This window comes from Rana temporaria, chromosome 2 (assembly GCF_905171775.1).
Source record: "Rana temporaria chromosome 2, aRanTem1.1, whole genome shotgun sequence".
Lineage (NCBI taxonomy): Eukaryota > Metazoa > Chordata > Amphibia > Anura > Ranidae > Rana > Rana temporaria.
Genome location: NC_053490.1, coordinates 442,292,442 through 442,309,289, shown reverse-complemented (window position 1 = coordinate 442,309,289; position 16,848 = coordinate 442,292,442). Strand labels below are relative to the sequence as shown.

The 16,848-nt window shown below is 41.4% G+C and overlaps 1 protein-coding gene across 1 annotated transcript in view; it reads left to right on the top strand.

Moving 5' to 3' along the window:
- The window catches only part of NOS2 (nitric oxide synthase 2), a 96,465-nt gene that overhangs the window by 72,716 nt on the left and 6,901 nt on the right, over positions 1–16,848 (top strand). Inside the window, exons 19-24 of the mRNA XM_040338428.1 lie at positions 2,122–2,200; positions 3,832–4,013; positions 10,389–10,552; positions 12,734–12,944; positions 13,940–14,027; positions 16,641–16,762. Coding sequence (XP_040194362.1) covers positions 2,122–2,200; positions 3,832–4,013; positions 10,389–10,552; positions 12,734–12,944; positions 13,940–14,027; positions 16,641–16,762 — 846 coding nt within the window. The remainder of the gene's footprint in view (positions 1–2,121; positions 2,201–3,831; positions 4,014–10,388; positions 10,553–12,733; positions 12,945–13,939; positions 14,028–16,640; positions 16,763–16,848) is intronic.

The following is a 16,848-nucleotide window of genomic DNA, read 5'->3' as shown; positions in this document are numbered from 1 at the left end:
GCATGGAATGTTAAGCAGTGTGCCCACAACCATTCTTCATATAACCATGTTCATTAAAGTAAAGGGGCAGGGAAGAGAACGTGACAAGACAGATACTTTACAGCTCATATTTCCCAAGTTATTGCACCTGCTGGCTTCTGGATCTAAAGACACCAGCCACAGACTGCTTGCTGGGAACTCCTAGCGAGGCAGTGTACATGTTTCCAATTACTGCATGTTCCCCTTTTGCACCATTCTTCTCTGTACACTTGGCTCATTGTTCTTCAACATCTGTCTAATAGTAGAGGTCAGGAAAAGGTGTGGGCTGTGTGTGCTAAGGAAACAGCCTGTATAGTGATGTGCCTATTAACGGTTTAGACTGAATGAGAGACTAAATGTTCCGTGCCACGGGGACGGAAGTTTTTATTGATAATACAGAGAAAACAATGAATTATAAACACAGGGGTTGATTTACTAAAAGTGGGGTGTTCAAAATCTGGTGCAGCTGTGAATGGTAGCCAATCAGCTTCTAACTTCAGCTTGTTTAATTAAGCTTTGACAATAAAACCTGGAAGCTGATTGGTTTCTATGGCGAGTTGCAACCGATTTTGCATTCTCTAGTTTTAGTAAATCAACCCCAATGTTTCTTAGATGTTTTTGCAGCTTAGTGCATTCATCCTATGCATATTGTAATACACATATTCATGATACAGAAGATATGCAAAGTAGTAAATTTTACTAGATTTCCATAATTTTCAATAATTCAGTAAGGATCATTGTTTACTCTTGATATATGCCTTAATATAACTGTTATAGTAATATTTACCAGTATAATTGCTACATTGTATTCACAATGTATAATAACAAATAGGTGCAGTTTTGTAAATATTTATTTAACCACTTAAGACCCGGACCATTATGCAGGTAAAGGACCTGGCCCCTTTTAGCGATTCGGCACAGCGTCGCTTTAACTGACAATTGCGCGGTCGTGCGACGTGGCTCCCAAACAAAATTGGCGTCCTTATTTTACCACAAATAGAGCTTTCTTTTGGTGGTATTTGATCACCTCTGCGGTTTTTCTTTTTTGCGCTATAAATAAAAATAGAGCGACAATTTTGAAACAAATTCAATATTTTTTACTTTTTGCTATAATAAATATCCCCAAAAAATATACAAAAACATTTTATTTCCTCAGTTTAGGCCGATACATATTCTTCTACATATTTTTGGTTAAAAAAAATGCAATAAGCGTTTATTGATTGGTTTGCGCAAAAGTTATAGCGTTTACAAAATAGAGGATAGTTTTATGGCATTTTTATTTATCATTTTTTTTTACTAGTAATGGCGGCGATCAGTGATTTTCTTCATGACTGCGACATTATGGCGGACACATCGGACACTTTTGACACATTTTTGGGACCATTGTCATTTTCACAGCAAAAAGTGCTAGAAAAATGCACTGATTACTGTGAAACTGACACCGGCAGTGAAGGGGTTAACCAGGAGGGGGAGCTGTAGGGGTTAAGTGTAGTAGTGTTCTTACTGTAGGGGGGGCGTGGCTGTGCGTATGACTTCACTGATCGTCGTTCCTTAACACAGGGAACAGAAGATCAGTGACAGCCACACTAGAAAGAACGGGGAAAGGTTTGTTTAGACTTACCTCTCCCCGTTCTTCAGCTCTGTGACCCGATCGCAGGACACCGGCGGCGATCGGGTCCGCTTGTCCCACGGGCGCGGTCACAGAGAACAGGACCAGGTCGCGAGCACGCCGGCGCGCTCACGACCCACGGCTGGGCTCTTAAAAGCGACATACAGGTACGTGCCTGTGCCCAGCCATGCCCTTCTGTCGACGTATATTGGCGTGAAGAGGGCCTTAAGTGGTTAATATATATATTATGTAATTTATATAAATATATTTTGCACACATACAGTATCTGTTAACAGAACTGTGTATGTATATATATATATATATATATATATATATATATATATATATATATATATATACATACATACTGTGTATTTGAACTGTATACTCTGTATGTGTGATAGTTTTCAGTTAGTATCGCTTCTGCAAAATGCTTGCATTTTCTCCAATAAAAAATATATACTAGTTAAAATGCCTTTTTTATTTTCTTTTAGCGCTCTCAAAACTGCATTCGAGAAATATCCTAAAAATGAAACTAAAATCAAGGGAAAATCTGCAAAATGACAGATCTGGGTAAGTTATCTGCTGAAATAAGTAGGGCTGTTACTGATCAAAAATTTTCTGTTCGATTAATCGTTTTTTTTTTTTAATCGATTAATCGACTCATTTCGATTAATTATAACGCACATACAGATCCAACTACTTTTAGCTGATCTCCTTGGAGATAAAATCGATGTAGCTACATAAACTGTAAAAATGGTGCGAGTAATACCAAACGGTACCAAAAGCAGTCATAAAAACATGTAGCTATGTATGATACTGGTATAAAAATGTGTACAACGATACCACTGCTGAATCCAGATGAGGAGGGGTTAACATCAGTCCGTCGGCATGTAGATGTCCCATGAAGGGAACTATCACAACTCCCAGTGGATGGTTGTAGAATCCCAGGTTGATAGAGGGAAGTGTAACAGCCCTTGCGTGTGGCAGATAGTAACGTCCTGCTGGCATGCAGATATGAAGGCACAGCAAAGGAGCCCTTCAGATGGATACGGCAAGCCCCGCCGGTGTCCGTGACGTTACTGGATCTCCGACGGAACTCCCTGAAGGCCCAGAAGTCGGCGGAGAGGTGAGTACCAATCAAAAGAATTTTAATCGATCAAAAAATTTAAAGATTAATCGATTAATTAAAAGTTAATTTGCACAGCCCTAGAAATAAGTATTGATTTCCCATTATAGTTTTCATATAGGCATACACAAAAATCAGGATTGATTCAGCTAAATGAGCAACCTTAAAGTGTCCTGTCATTTTGTTGCTGTACATTAAAAAGAAGACGGTTGGTCATAGTTGCCTAATCAGACTTCAAAAACACTGTTTTTGTAAGCATAATATTGTTACCATTTACGCTTATATCACCTGAGCTTGTCTAGTAATACATTTGGAAGAGAATGATCAGAAAGCAGCAAGATTCCCTAGCACCACCCTTATCTGGGACCGAAAAAAATAAAATAATCCCAGGTGATCCTCTGTTCCTTTAAGTACTGTCAGCTAGGGTTGTCTGTTGGCACCCGTAGGCATAATGATCCTCACTTGTCTATGGTACATTTAGTTGTAAAGTGATTCCTGAGGCCCCGTACACACGACCAAATTTCTCGGCAGAATTCAGCCAGAAACTCGGTCGGAGCTGTATTCTGCCGAGAAACCCGGCCGTGTGTACACTTTTGGCCGAGGAAACCGAACATGTTCTCTATTTCCTCGTTACTCAATGAGGAAATTTGGCTCGCCGAGATCCTCGGCGGCTTTACAAGAAACTCGACGAGCAAAACGATGTGTTTTGCTCGTCGAGTTTCTCGGCCGTGTAAACAGGGCCTAATTCTGCTTTGTCTTATACAGAAAACAAGACCCCCCCCTTTCTTCCCCAGCCTTGTAAAGGAAGTAATTATGCTCATACTATAACTATCCATTGTATGAATATCCAGAACAGCCTAGGTTATTATACTCAAGAGTTTTACAATGTATCTCCACCTCCTGCTGTGTCAATTTATCTTTGCACTTTGCTATAAAATATTCAGTCCCTGCTCATCAGATAATGATAAGTCTTCAGTGTAGTGACGTCGCAAAGTCAAATCACTTGTTGGTTCTGGAAAGGAAATCCTGCATACGTAATTGGTCCTATTAAGAGTTCTTTTTTTGTTGTTTTCAGCCATGCCACCCTGCTAGTGAAACTTTCCAGCGAGAATTACCAGGAAGTTCAGTATCTGCCAGGAGAACATGTTGGTGTATTTCCTGGCAACCAGCCAGACCTAGTTACCAGCATAATTAAACTTCTAAAGGATGTTCCCCCCAACAATCAGGACATCCGACTGGAGACACGCAGCCCACAGGGTAAGAATCTGTTTTGTTTTGGTGAACGCCTTGACTTCCTTTTTGGTATTTTCAGATAAATGTTTCGTCATTTTATAAATAATCTTGGATGTTTTTATTCTGTCTGATAGAATGACTTCTCAGCTGTGGTAAATTAGGCAATCCTGTTATACATAAAATGATTTTCTATGTACAGATTTATATTCTTTGTTATAGAACACTTTGTAATGAGTCACCTTATAAATCTTTAAAAGGGAAACTTTAGGACAGGGGTGCCCAACCAGTGGTCCGGGTCCACATGTGACCCACGGAGCCCTCTGATGTGGCCTGAGACCTCCTACTCTGGGATGGCTGGTTGAGCCATAGACCTCTGTTATTACCTATGGTTTGGTGCGCTTTCAGAAAGTGCACCACACCTGCAGGATATAATAGAAGTCTATGGCAAAGTGCAGCTAACCCGCAGAAAAGCCACAAGTGCACTGCTCTGCACCTTCGGTGTTGGTAAACCACAGGGCATCAGTGTGAAAGCTGCCTTAGGCCCCTTTCACATGATTGGTCCGACCCAATCAGACCCTCCATTCACCTCTAGGGAGCGGCAAATGTAAACAGACTTGTGTCTGTTTACACCCACCTACCTTTAATCTGATCCGCAAAAAAAAATAAAAAAACACAGAAGGGGCAGAGGGCCCATAGAGTCGAGTGGGCTATGTCCGTTTCTGTCCTGCATATGCGGAGTGTAGCCCGTGACCGGTTACCTGCGACCCGTGGCCCAAGACCGGTTACCAAGCCGCTTAAGTGGCCCTCACTCTTCAAAAGCTTGGGCTCCCCAGCTTTAGGACATTAGTGGGATTTAGAGAAGCATCAGTATTAATGGACCACATAGTTTCAAACAAAAGTCAAATTGTAAATCTTTGTAACAGGGAGGAGGAAGGTTTGGGAGGGGAGGAGGTAGGTTATTGCAGAGGTAGGTTATTGCAGAGGCAGGGGAGATTTACTAAAACTGGAGCACTCAGAATGTGGTGCAACTGTGCATGGCAGCCAATCAGCTTCTAACTTAAAGCGGAGGTTCACCCATGGAGAACACATTTTCCCCTTAGATGAATGCTCGTTTTGTCTAGGGGAATCGGCTAGTTGTTCTAAAATATGACCTGTACTTACCGTTTACGAGATGCATCTTCTCCGCCGCTTCCGGGTATGGGCTGCAGGACTGGGCGTTCCTTCTTGATTGACAGTCTTCCGAGAGCCTTCCGACGGTCGCATCCATCGCGTCACGATTTTCCGAAAGAAGCCGAACGTCGGTGCGCAGGCGCAGTATAGAGCCGCACCGACGTTCGGCTTCTTTCGGCTACGAGTGACGCGATGGATGCGACCGTCGGAAGCCTCTCGGAAGACTGTCAATCAAGAAGGAATGCCCGCTCCCGAAGACCCATACCCGGAAGCCGACGGAGAAGATGCATCTCGAAAACGGTAAGTACAGGTCATATTTTAAAACAAATAGCCGATTCCCCTAGACAAAACGAGCATGAAGCTAAGGGAAAAAAAAAAAAAACGAATTGGGTGAACTCCCGCTTTAAGCTTGTTCAATTAGGCTTTGGCAAGAAAACCTGGAAGCTGGCAAGTGCACCAAATTTTGCACTCTCCTTAGCTTTAGTAAATAACCCCCATGGTCATGTTGCCATACATAGGCAAGAAAACAATGTCTCGTTAAAGACATCTCGTTAAAGAAAACCTGCACTGAGAAAAATATGCAGGCCATCACTGCTAACATCTTAAAATACTTTTTTTTTATGATGCTTACTATTGGATCATTGAGACAGTCAGACAAGTGTGGTCTATTTGCAATTCAGTTGATGTCTCCACCCCCCTTCTGACACAAGGAAAGTCCTCTTTAGATCCTTTTGAAATTACATACGGTATATGATGCAGTCTGTCAACAGCATTAATATAGCAGTCTTTGTTTTTTCTTAGTTAACTCCCCCCCACCCCACCCCCTATAAAAAAAATTCTACCTTTTTAATCTGCTGTTATTTTTCAACTCTGAAAAAAAAAAAAAAGAGGAAATATACTCCTCCAGGGATGTGGCATCTTGGAGCTCCCCAGATGTCAGCGGCCGGGTTCCAGGTACTGAGCACCTGCCCCTTTCATTGCTGGGCTGATATGACATCCCTTCCGTGCATGCACAGGGGCGAACTGGCAGGTGGGTCATTTTAATGCAGGAGGAGAGACAAAACAAACTAAGCTTAAAAGTGGCAGTTAGAGGGTTAAAATATTTAACACTGACAGTGGTGCTTAAAATAGTCAGCTTTTATTCATTTACGTAAAATCTTTATCCCAAAAGGAACAAAAATACTGTATAACTGCTTAAAAATTGTTGCCTGTTGGGCATTAATTTGTTACTCACTTATGCAAAGCCCATCTAAATTTACTAGCCCAACCAACAATTTCCTCTCCAAACAGTACTTCTGCCTAAATAGGCCCGGATTCACAAAGCACTTGCACCGACGTATCTCGAGATACGCCGTGTAAGTACAAATATGCGCCGTCGTATCTGTGCGCCGTGCCCACAAAACTAATATACGCCTAAAAACAGGCTTCATTCCACCGACGTAACTTGCCTACGCCGGCATAGAGTGGGCGCATATTTACGCTAGACGCATGTGGCACTCCAATTGATTTTCTATTCCAATATGCAAATGAGGGAGATACGCCGATTCACGATCGTACTTGCGCCCGACGCAGGCTACGACTGGTGCGCATAAGTTGTACGTACGGCGTAAAGTTATGCCCCATAAAGGAGGTGTAACTCAGCAGCATCCATGCAAAGGGCTGCACCAGGGAACACAAGCCCGCATATTTTACGTAGTTTACGTTGGACGTGAATATGACTAGGCGTAGGTTACGTTCACGCCGTAGGCAGTGATCCGGCGTATCTTAGGCAGTTGTTCCGATGTGATTGTGAGCATGCGCACTGAGATGCGTGCATGCGCCGTTCGTTATACGTATCTGTCTGGCGCTCGGCCCATCATTTGCATGGGGTCACGCCTCATTTGCATGGCTCACGCCCACTTCCACCTACGCTGGCTTACGCCTAGGAAACCCAGCGCAGTTTTGGGAGGAAGTGCTTTGTGAATTCCATGCTTGCCTCTCTGCGCTGCGTCGGCGACAAAATAATAGTTACCTAGTTTTATATTGCACTTTTCCCTACAGATCAACCAAGCTGTTAGGTGCTAGGCTATCAAAAATAGATACCTCCGTTTTGATATCAATTACTGCATGTTTTAGACTTTTCTCAACCCAGAAAAGTACCCTTTATAAATTAGTGTGTAGATATGTGGCACTGATACAACATGCTTGTCTATGTTTTCTGACCAGACACCTCTGGTGCCAGCCTTATCTTGAGAAACCAAACCGATCATCCAAGCAATTCCAAGGCAAACCATCCGTTGCCTCCTCCCTCAGATCTTTCAGACTGTGGAGTCTAAATTGTACCTAGACATCACAATCATTGCTTAGTCCTACTGATGCTGTTATGTGACGTTGCTAAAGCTCTTTTTGTTTATTGTTGATACAATATAATTATTGAATTGCATCAGACACCAAAAAATCTATCCATATTAGGCACAAAATAATTATAGTGTCGTTAAACTACTCAGCTAAAAGACTGCTTAATCCAAAGACACAGCTGTTAGTGTGAACTTTTTTTTATAAAGGAACACAATGAGTAAATATACTACAGTAATATTTACCCAGGTCTTCCTAGCTAGTACAGAGGCTGCCAGTTACAAGCAAAGTCACTTGCACACCAACAATGCAGGCTCAGGCCTCGTACACACGACCGAGGAACTTGACGGGCGAAACACATCGTTTTGCTCGTCGAGTTCCTTGTTAGGCTGTCGAGGAACTCGACATGCCAATTTTCTCCATTCCCGTCGAGGAAAAAGAGAACATGCTCTCTTTTTGGCTCAACGAGTTCCATCGACAGTCTTCGCGTCTAAAAATGTACACATGACCGGTTTCCTCGGCAAAAAAAAAAAAACAGCAAGTTTCTTGCTGGTTTTTGCAGAGAAACTCGGTCGTGTGTACGAGGCCTGAGTCTAAGGGGTGTCTTTTTAGACTTTATTTCTGAGAAACAGGAGACAGGTTCATGGCTTCAGAATACTCCAAAACGATCAGTAGGAGGACAACTTCTAGCACAAATCCTAACTGCAGACACTTATCAAAGTCCCTCAATTGGTCTTACTCACAATGTTGCTGTATCTGACTGCCACCCAGCTTCCACAGGTAGTTCCTCAGTGAAAGAGATAAAAATATTATTCTCCAGACCAGGCCTTCAGTTCAGTGCCCTCCAGCAATAGATAATTTATTAATCTTCTCAAGACCCTCAGATCGGCCCATGCTGAGGTCCAGACTGCAATCCTGGAATAAGTATAGCTGCCTCCAAGGGACAACAGCTCTTAATAGACATGAGAGCATCATGGGGAAAATGTAGATAGAACCCTCTGTGAACGTTTCTTTGAATAGGAAAATATTAGATTATCACATGATACAACAATACCACATATGATGTGGGAAAGATTACACCAGTTGACCTAGAGCAGGGGTGTCAAACTCAATTTCATTGTGGTCCACATCAGCATTATGATTGCCCCCAAAAGGGCCTGTTTTCCTGTAAGATTAGATGTCCAGCACATCCCCTTCACTTTACATTAGATGTCAAGAGCCACTCCACCATCAGAAGTTGAGTCCCCCACTCTCCCTTATATCACAGTGCACCCCCCTTTCCTTACGCTGCTGCTGGGAAGAAGCTGGTTGCATTGTTTGAAAGCAGAAAGTAAGGGTCTGGAGTAGGACCAGAGGAGGGCTGGAGCCAGGAGAGGTGCGAGGGCCACATGAAATGGCCTGGAGGGCCGGATTTGGCCCGCGAGCCTTGTGTTTGACACCTGTGACCTAGAGAGACCAGAGTTGGCATTTCTGGACTCGGAGATCCATTGGGTTGGAAATTGCTAAATAGTGAAAGGGCATGTCAGGTGAATAAAGGATTAATGGCTGATGCAAGGACAAGATGATTGCTCAGATCCCTATTTACACATCCTGATGGGGCTTCCCAGACCCAAAGACAGTAGAGGCCGTAAATAAATAAATAGTTTTGATTTATTCTATAAATTCATGCAAGATGCATGCTTGAATGAATAGGACAAGAAAAGTTTAATGTACATCATACTAAGCTGAATTAAATAGCACTTCACTCAAGACAGATCACCAGAATCTGAGAACAATCTCTTTTCAAGGGCAGACAGATCCGCCTACACAGGGGGGTACTAGAACCAGGCCATGTAGGAGAGAGAAATGCAAGGGAGCTTTGGAAGGGCTGGGGTTGGATTGCACACTGTGCATAGCACACCCCAAAACCCTGCACTCTGTACTGTACACAATGCACCCTGCACTTTGTACGAAGCACACTCCTGAACTCTGAACATAGCTCACCCCAGATACAACTGGCCCTTGGAGGGCTTATGCGGCCCCTTGGTGAAATAGAATTTGACACCCCTACTCTAGTGAGTCATTTTAAAGAATATATTGGTTTAGGCTTGTAACACCATAACTAATCTTGTTGGTCCATTACAGGAGGAACTCTCCCCTCCAGAGTTTAGGATAGCACGAAGGGCTTGTTTAAACATGTGGTGCCCTATAAAGAGTGATCCGTGTTCTCTCTTCAGAGGGCATTTGTCGATAGTAAAGAGGCTTTATGTGCCCTCCTCACTGCCTGTTTTAATCCTTTAAGCCCCGCACTAGCACGCCACAACTGTGTACATTGCACACAGTTGTGGGGAGCCACTTTTCAGTTGAATGGGTTGCTTTGGGCAGACGGTACCACCTGCTGAATGCGATAGTGGGGATCATTGTTGTGTCTTTGCAGTTTAGGGGGAATGTGATTTTACCACAAGTGTAAATGAGGCTTTAAGATAATCAAGGTATCGAGCCATGCTTAGTTCCACCCATAATTACCACAATCTTTGTATTTGAAAAGCTATTTAAGAAATCTTAACTATAAAACAGGTTGAAATATCACTAAAAAGATGTCAACATTTTTATATGTTAAAATAAGGGAACTTCAACATGAATTGTATTTATGGTCCTATTTAACGTTAGTACTGAATAAGATCCAATAGCTAATTACAAATGTGTCTTTGCAAGAGGAACCAGCTGAGGAGGATATACTGAAGGAAGGATATCTGAAACTGTTCAAGGTTACATTAATTATTAAACTTTATAGTATGTCTGAAACAGGATAACCGAATAATCCCCAAATATTTTCAAGACAATGAAAATTAGAAGCTTTGACTGGAACACTTTGGAATATCTTCTGAATGATTTCCTCCTCTGTTGTATTTGCAGGTAACTTCTGGACAGTCAGTGAGAAAATCCCTCCTTGTTCTCTGTTCCAAGCATTGACTTTTTTTGTAGACATAACTACTCCACCCTCCCAGCTACTTCTGAAAAAGCTGTCACTGCTGGCTGCTGACGCAAAGGATAAACAGAGACTGGAAAACTTGAGCAATGTACGTACAAGGTTCATTCACTCTGCAGCTAGTATTGTCCACCGGTTGTAAGCACAGGGCTTTCATTCTATTTTTGGCATGTTGTATGTGTATTTTGGGTGAAGTCGGTGGAATACATATATAGAAAACAATTGGATGAAAATATCATTCAAAAGATAACTTTTAAATATACTTTGATGGACACCCCTATGGCAGCCACATGCAGTATATGTGCAGCAGAAGACATTTGAATATAATCTGGAAAGCAGTCCAAAGAGCACTAACCCCGCAGTAACCAATCAAATTTCAGATTCCTGCAGTCAGATTAGCTAAGAGATAATTTAGCATTGATTGCACTGCTTTGAATTACAAGAAAAACAGAAATGGAAGGCATGCCCACCTAGTGCATTACCATTTAATAATAAAGAATTTTTGTATAAAAGTGGGTACTCACAAAATGCAACTGACAAAAGGCTATAAACACAGTGCATGGACATGCACAGAACACGGGGTACAGCTAATTGCATTTCGGGGGCGCACCCCCTTCCTCAGAGCTAAGCCTAGCTCCGAGGAAGGGGGTGAGCCCCCAAAACGTGTTAGATGTACCCCGTGTTCCATGCATGTCCATGCACTGTGTTTATGGCCTTTTGTCAGTACCCACTTTTATACAAACATTCTTTATTAATAAAATATCTCTGGTAATGCACTAGATGTGCGCGCCTTCCATTTCTGTTTTTCTTGTAGTTCCTTTTGGATTACCCCATCTGAGGAAGACAGTATCCACTTAGCTTTGGGATACCATATATACCTTTTACATCACCATTTTATTTGATATCTGTTACGTCACACCTTGGAAGACCTATTAGCGCTGGAAGTGACCGTGTTTTTTGTATTTGCACTGCTTTGAATAATAAACCTCAAGTGACACTTACATATACTGCTAGGGCCAGGCTTTACAATCTGCCTCCTCTGCCTACCTTTATTACAACTGATCTCTAATTTGTGCAGTTCACTGGTACCATTCATGACCCCATCACCAGCACAGGGGGGCCAACAGCAATGCCACCCAAACAGTTAATCCTGACCTGGTGATTCAGCTATGCCTCTCTATACTGATGAACATCTCAATCTTATTAGTTACCCCCCCCCCCCCCTTTAACCTCTAATGGACCTTTGCTAAATTTTTATACTGTATTTAACTGTACTTCTTTTCCCCTCCCCTGTCAGTGATTTGCCTTTTTTTTGTGGAGCACATGGAGCCTATGCTTCCATGTTTTTGGCCTAGGAGAGAATGACATCTCCACCTGCTCAAAGTACCCTGAGACAGCCACACCATGCATCCCAGGCATAGGCGTGCACAGCCTATTGCATTAGGGTGTGCACCCCAAAGCTCAAACACACATGCCTTTCTCTGCAGCCTCAGCTGCATGGGACACTGAATTAATGGGAAGTGCTCTGTGCTCAGAGGCTTCCTGTTCATTTACAAACTGAAGCTTACTATACTTCAGTTATGAATGAACACAGTGAGTGAGTGTGTTCATTTAGAAAAGGAAGGCACTGGTAAATTACATATTTACTAGCCCCTTCCTCCACACTATATCCTGAAACATCCTCCACTGCAGCTGCGGGGAGAGGAGAGGATTCCCTCCTAAATCTGCAGGTGGGGGGGACAACAAAGGGGAAAGGCAGTAGGGGAAATTGGCACCACACGTAGTGATTAGGGTGTGCCCAGGCACACCTGGCACACCCCCTGCACACACCTATTATCCCAGGAGGCTTCAGAGCTGTGTAGAACCAACCCACTGTGCAGTGTAGCATCATCAGGAGGACGGTTGCTAGGTGACGGAGAAGACAGCAGACCTCCTGATGATGTCACAAAGAAGATGGCAGTACAGGATCTGGCGTGTGGCTGCTTTTGGTGGATTATAGCTGGACAGCACTGATTTTGTTGGGCGAGTGCGTATGCTATTTAAGTTCAACCCAGCATACCAGGTAAGAAGGAGTTAATATTTAAATTAACCCCCGGAGGGTGAAGTTCCTCTTTAAGGCTTGCAAAATAATCACAATTTAAATCTTAAAACCATCAGAGATTTCATTTTTTATTTTATTTTATGCTGCTTATTTTTTTCAGTTTTCTATACTTTGGCTTGCTTATTTACCATTTTTTCCTATGTAATGCAGCCAATTTCTTAACTTTTTTAGAACATTGAAAAATATAAAACATGGAAGTCCTACGCTTGGCCATCATTACTTGAGGTTCTGGAAGAGTTTCCATCTTTGGAGGTGCCTGCTACATTTGTATTAACTCAGCTCCCACCACTGAAGGCACGGTACTACTCTATAAGTTCGTCAAACGATTTGACACCAGGGGAGATGCACCTGACAGTGGCTGTTGTAAACTACAAAACAAAAGGTAATAATAGACTATTAACCCCCTCCCACCACAAGCTTCTCTCAATCCTGACTGTCAGGCCTCGTACACATGACCAAGTTTCTCGGCAAAAACCAGCAAGAAACTTGCTGGGAGATATTTTTTTGCCAAGGAAACCGGTCGTGTGTACATTTTTGTCGAGGAAACTGTCGAGAAACTCAACGAGCCAAAAAGAGAGCATGTTCTCTATTTCCTCAACGGGAATGGAGAAACTTGCCTTGTCGAGTTCCTTGACAGCCTGACAATGAACTCGACGAGGAAAACGATGTGTTTCGCCCGTTCAGTTCCTTGGTCGTGTGTACGAGGCTTCACTGATGATCGGGAACCAGTCAGAGTGGTGGCTGATAGTGATAATTAGTCAGTTATGTTAGTGATAATCAGACAGGAGGTTTCATTGACAAAAATCAGAGGAATATTTATGCAGATGAATACTGTCACCTTCAGACTGCAATAGCATCTGCAGTGCCATCTGGTATTTACTCTAATTGTCAGATACCACAAAGAATTACAAAAATACATACATTATAAAAATATATTTTTTCTTTTTTTTTTACATTTATATTTTTTACAATAATTATTTTTTTATCAACACAGTGTACCAAATAAAAGCTTTAAATATGTGTGAATTTCCTTTGTGGTAGTAGGCTGCTAATAGTGATGCTGGCTTTTGCCCCTCCAGACCATTGGGAGTATTTTAATTTTTATTTTCAAATCAACTCTGTTACTGTTGTGTGGTATTCATTGGCATGATATAACTGTAGTCTCTGATACTAAAATTGTTAGTTTTCCAGTGCTTCTGTGTACACTAATAGTTCCATTGATTCCTCTGTTTACTGGATGTTGGCTTGTATACCAGGTGTACTGTATAAAAAATTGCCCATGTACAGTATGCAAACCAAAAAGAAAAGGAAACCATGAAAATATGTCTACATATAAATAAATATATTTCTATAAAATGTTTATTTTTTTTGTTATAGGAGGTCACGGTCCTCTTCACCATGGAGTTTGCAGTACGTGGTTTAATACCATCGGTCTCAATGAACTGGTTCCTTGTTTTATAAGAATGTATGTATAAAATAGCTACTGTACGTACAATATCCTAGCATACAGTGGTATCTTGGTACATGTACATGTGCTCCTACAAAATGCTGACATATAGACATACAAGGGTTGATTTACTAAAATTGGAGAGTGCAAAATCTGGTGCAGCACTGCATAGAAACCAATCAACTGCCAGGTTTTTTCTTGTCAAAGCTTAATTGAACAAGCTGAAGTTGGAAGCTGATTGGCTACCATGCAGGGCTGCATCTCTCCAGTTTTAGTAAATGAGCCCTCCAGTATTATCTTGGTTTATGTATTAGTGTGTGTGTGTGTATACATATATATATATACACAGTAAAACCTTGGTTTGAGAGTAACTTGGTTTGTGAGCGTTTTGCAAGACAAGCAAAAATATTTAATACATTTTGCCTTGATATACAAGTGATGTCTTGATATAAGAGTAGCATCATGTCACAACTGAGTAGAAAAGAGAAGGGAGGTTACTATACGTGTAGCAATATTGTTACATTTAACCACTTGCTTACTGGGCACATAAACCCCCTTCGTTCCCAGGCAAAATCTCAGCGTCCGGCACTGCGTCGCTTTAACTGACAATTGCGCGGTCGTGCGACGTGGCTCCCAAACAAAATTGGCGTCCTTTTTTCCCCACAAATAGAGCTTTCTTTTGGTGGTATTTGATCACCTCTGCGGTTTTTATTTTTTGCGCTATAAACAAAAAAAGAGCAACAATTTAAAAAAAATATATATTTTTTTTACTTGTTGCTATAATAAATATCCCAATTTTTTTTTAAAAAACAATTTTTTTTCTCAGTTAAGGCCGATACGTATTTTTCGACGTATTTTTGTAAAAAAAAAAAAAAAATCACAATAAGCGACTGGTTTGCGCAAAAGTTATAGCGCCTACAAAATGGGGAACAGAATTATGATTTTTTTTATTATTTTTTTTTTTACTAGTAATGGCGGCGATCTGCGATTTTTATTGGGACTGGGATATTGCGGCGGACGTATCGGACACTTTTGACACAAATTTGGCGCCATTCACATTTATACGGCGATCAGTGCTATAAAAATGCACTAATTACTGTATAAATGTGACTGGCAGTGAAGGGGTTAACACTAGGGGGTGAGGAAGGGGTTAAATGTGTAGCCTGGGTGTGTTATAACTGTGTGGGGGGAGGGGGGTGACTGGGGGAGGGGACCGATGCTGTGTCTCTATGTACAAGAGACACAGATCGGTCTCCTCTCCTCTGACAGCACGTGGAGCTCTGTGTTTACACACAGAGCTCCACGTCCCTGCTGTCACCTGCCGTGTCACCGACGATCGCGTGTACCCGGCGGACATCGCGGCCGCCAGGTACACGCATCGGGTCTTCGGCGATGCGTCGGGACAGTTTTTACCCGCCGCGCGCCACCCAGTGGCGCGCGCGGGTAATGCACATAAAGGCCGTTTTTAAACGGCCACTTGGCACTTGAGAGCCGCGCTGCGGACGTATTTCGTCTATAGCGCGGATCTCAAGTGGTTAATGAAGGTACAACATTTAGCAACATACTGCTACTCTTCTCTTTTATACTCTGTAGCTCCTGCTGGATTTTACTTCTAATCCCCTTGTGGTGGCTTCCATTTGTGGATGGACATTTTATGGTTACATAACCTGGTCACATTGCTAAAATCTTTTTATATGGACAATAAACTTACTAAAGGACCTATGAATAAATCGTTGTGAAACAAATCATTTGAATTCCATTATTTCTTATGGGGAAATTCACTTTGATATACAAGAGCTTTGGATTACAAGCATGTTTCTGGAACGAATTATGCTTGCAGTCCAAGGTTTTACTGCGTGTGTATATATATACATATATACAATAATGTACCCTATACACTCTATACCCTTACACTATACTACCATACATACACTTTAATTTTATCCACCCAATTTATATTCTGATTAAGTAAAGAAACTGTGTAAGCCTTTATATTGTTTTGATTTCTATTAAAAAAAATATTATATTTTTCTAACAGAAAAATGTTTGATCTTTATATTGTGATGTGTTTTGATTTTTTTTCTAGATTTGATTCCTTCATTTATCATTGATTGAAGGTTATTCAAATAGGACTTTCATTACCATTAGCTGATTTTTTTCTTAATGCTTTAATTGAAAATGTGATAATTTGAAACCTGTTTGGCCAAGTATAAAAATTAATTAGATCAGATAAACCAAATTAAATTGGAAAATCAATGTATCTACCATAATAATGCAGGATTCATAGTCTACGTAGTGGGGTGAAAGTGAAGGGAGGATTTTTAGCAAAAGCTGCATAACTAATGTCCATGGTGCTGTATCCAAAAAAATCGAATTAAATCAACTTTAGCATTAATATTGGTAAGCTGCTAGATATGACAATTTTTGTTCTAATCTTTGGTTCACGTTGAACCCTAAATAGGCATCTCTTTTATTTATCAGTCTGCTTTTAGCCAAAGAGCAAATTATGCAAAAGTCAGTCACCTGATTTCATTAGCTATGAGGCAACAATACAATCCACTAAGATATGATTTATTCTTACATTATCTTTATTGGTTGTACAGTAATGATATCAATATATCTATTTTACAGCACAAACACATTCCATCTCCCAGACAGTCCTTCAACCCATTGCATTCTGATTGGTCCAGGTACAGGAATTTCACCATTCAGAGCGTTCTGGCAACAAAGATTATATGATCTGGAGAAAAAAGGTATGACTAATAAATTGTGAAAGAAATATTAGTTAGGTTAGACTTATCATAAAGTTATATTTCATGTAGGTAATAAAGTGGCCTCT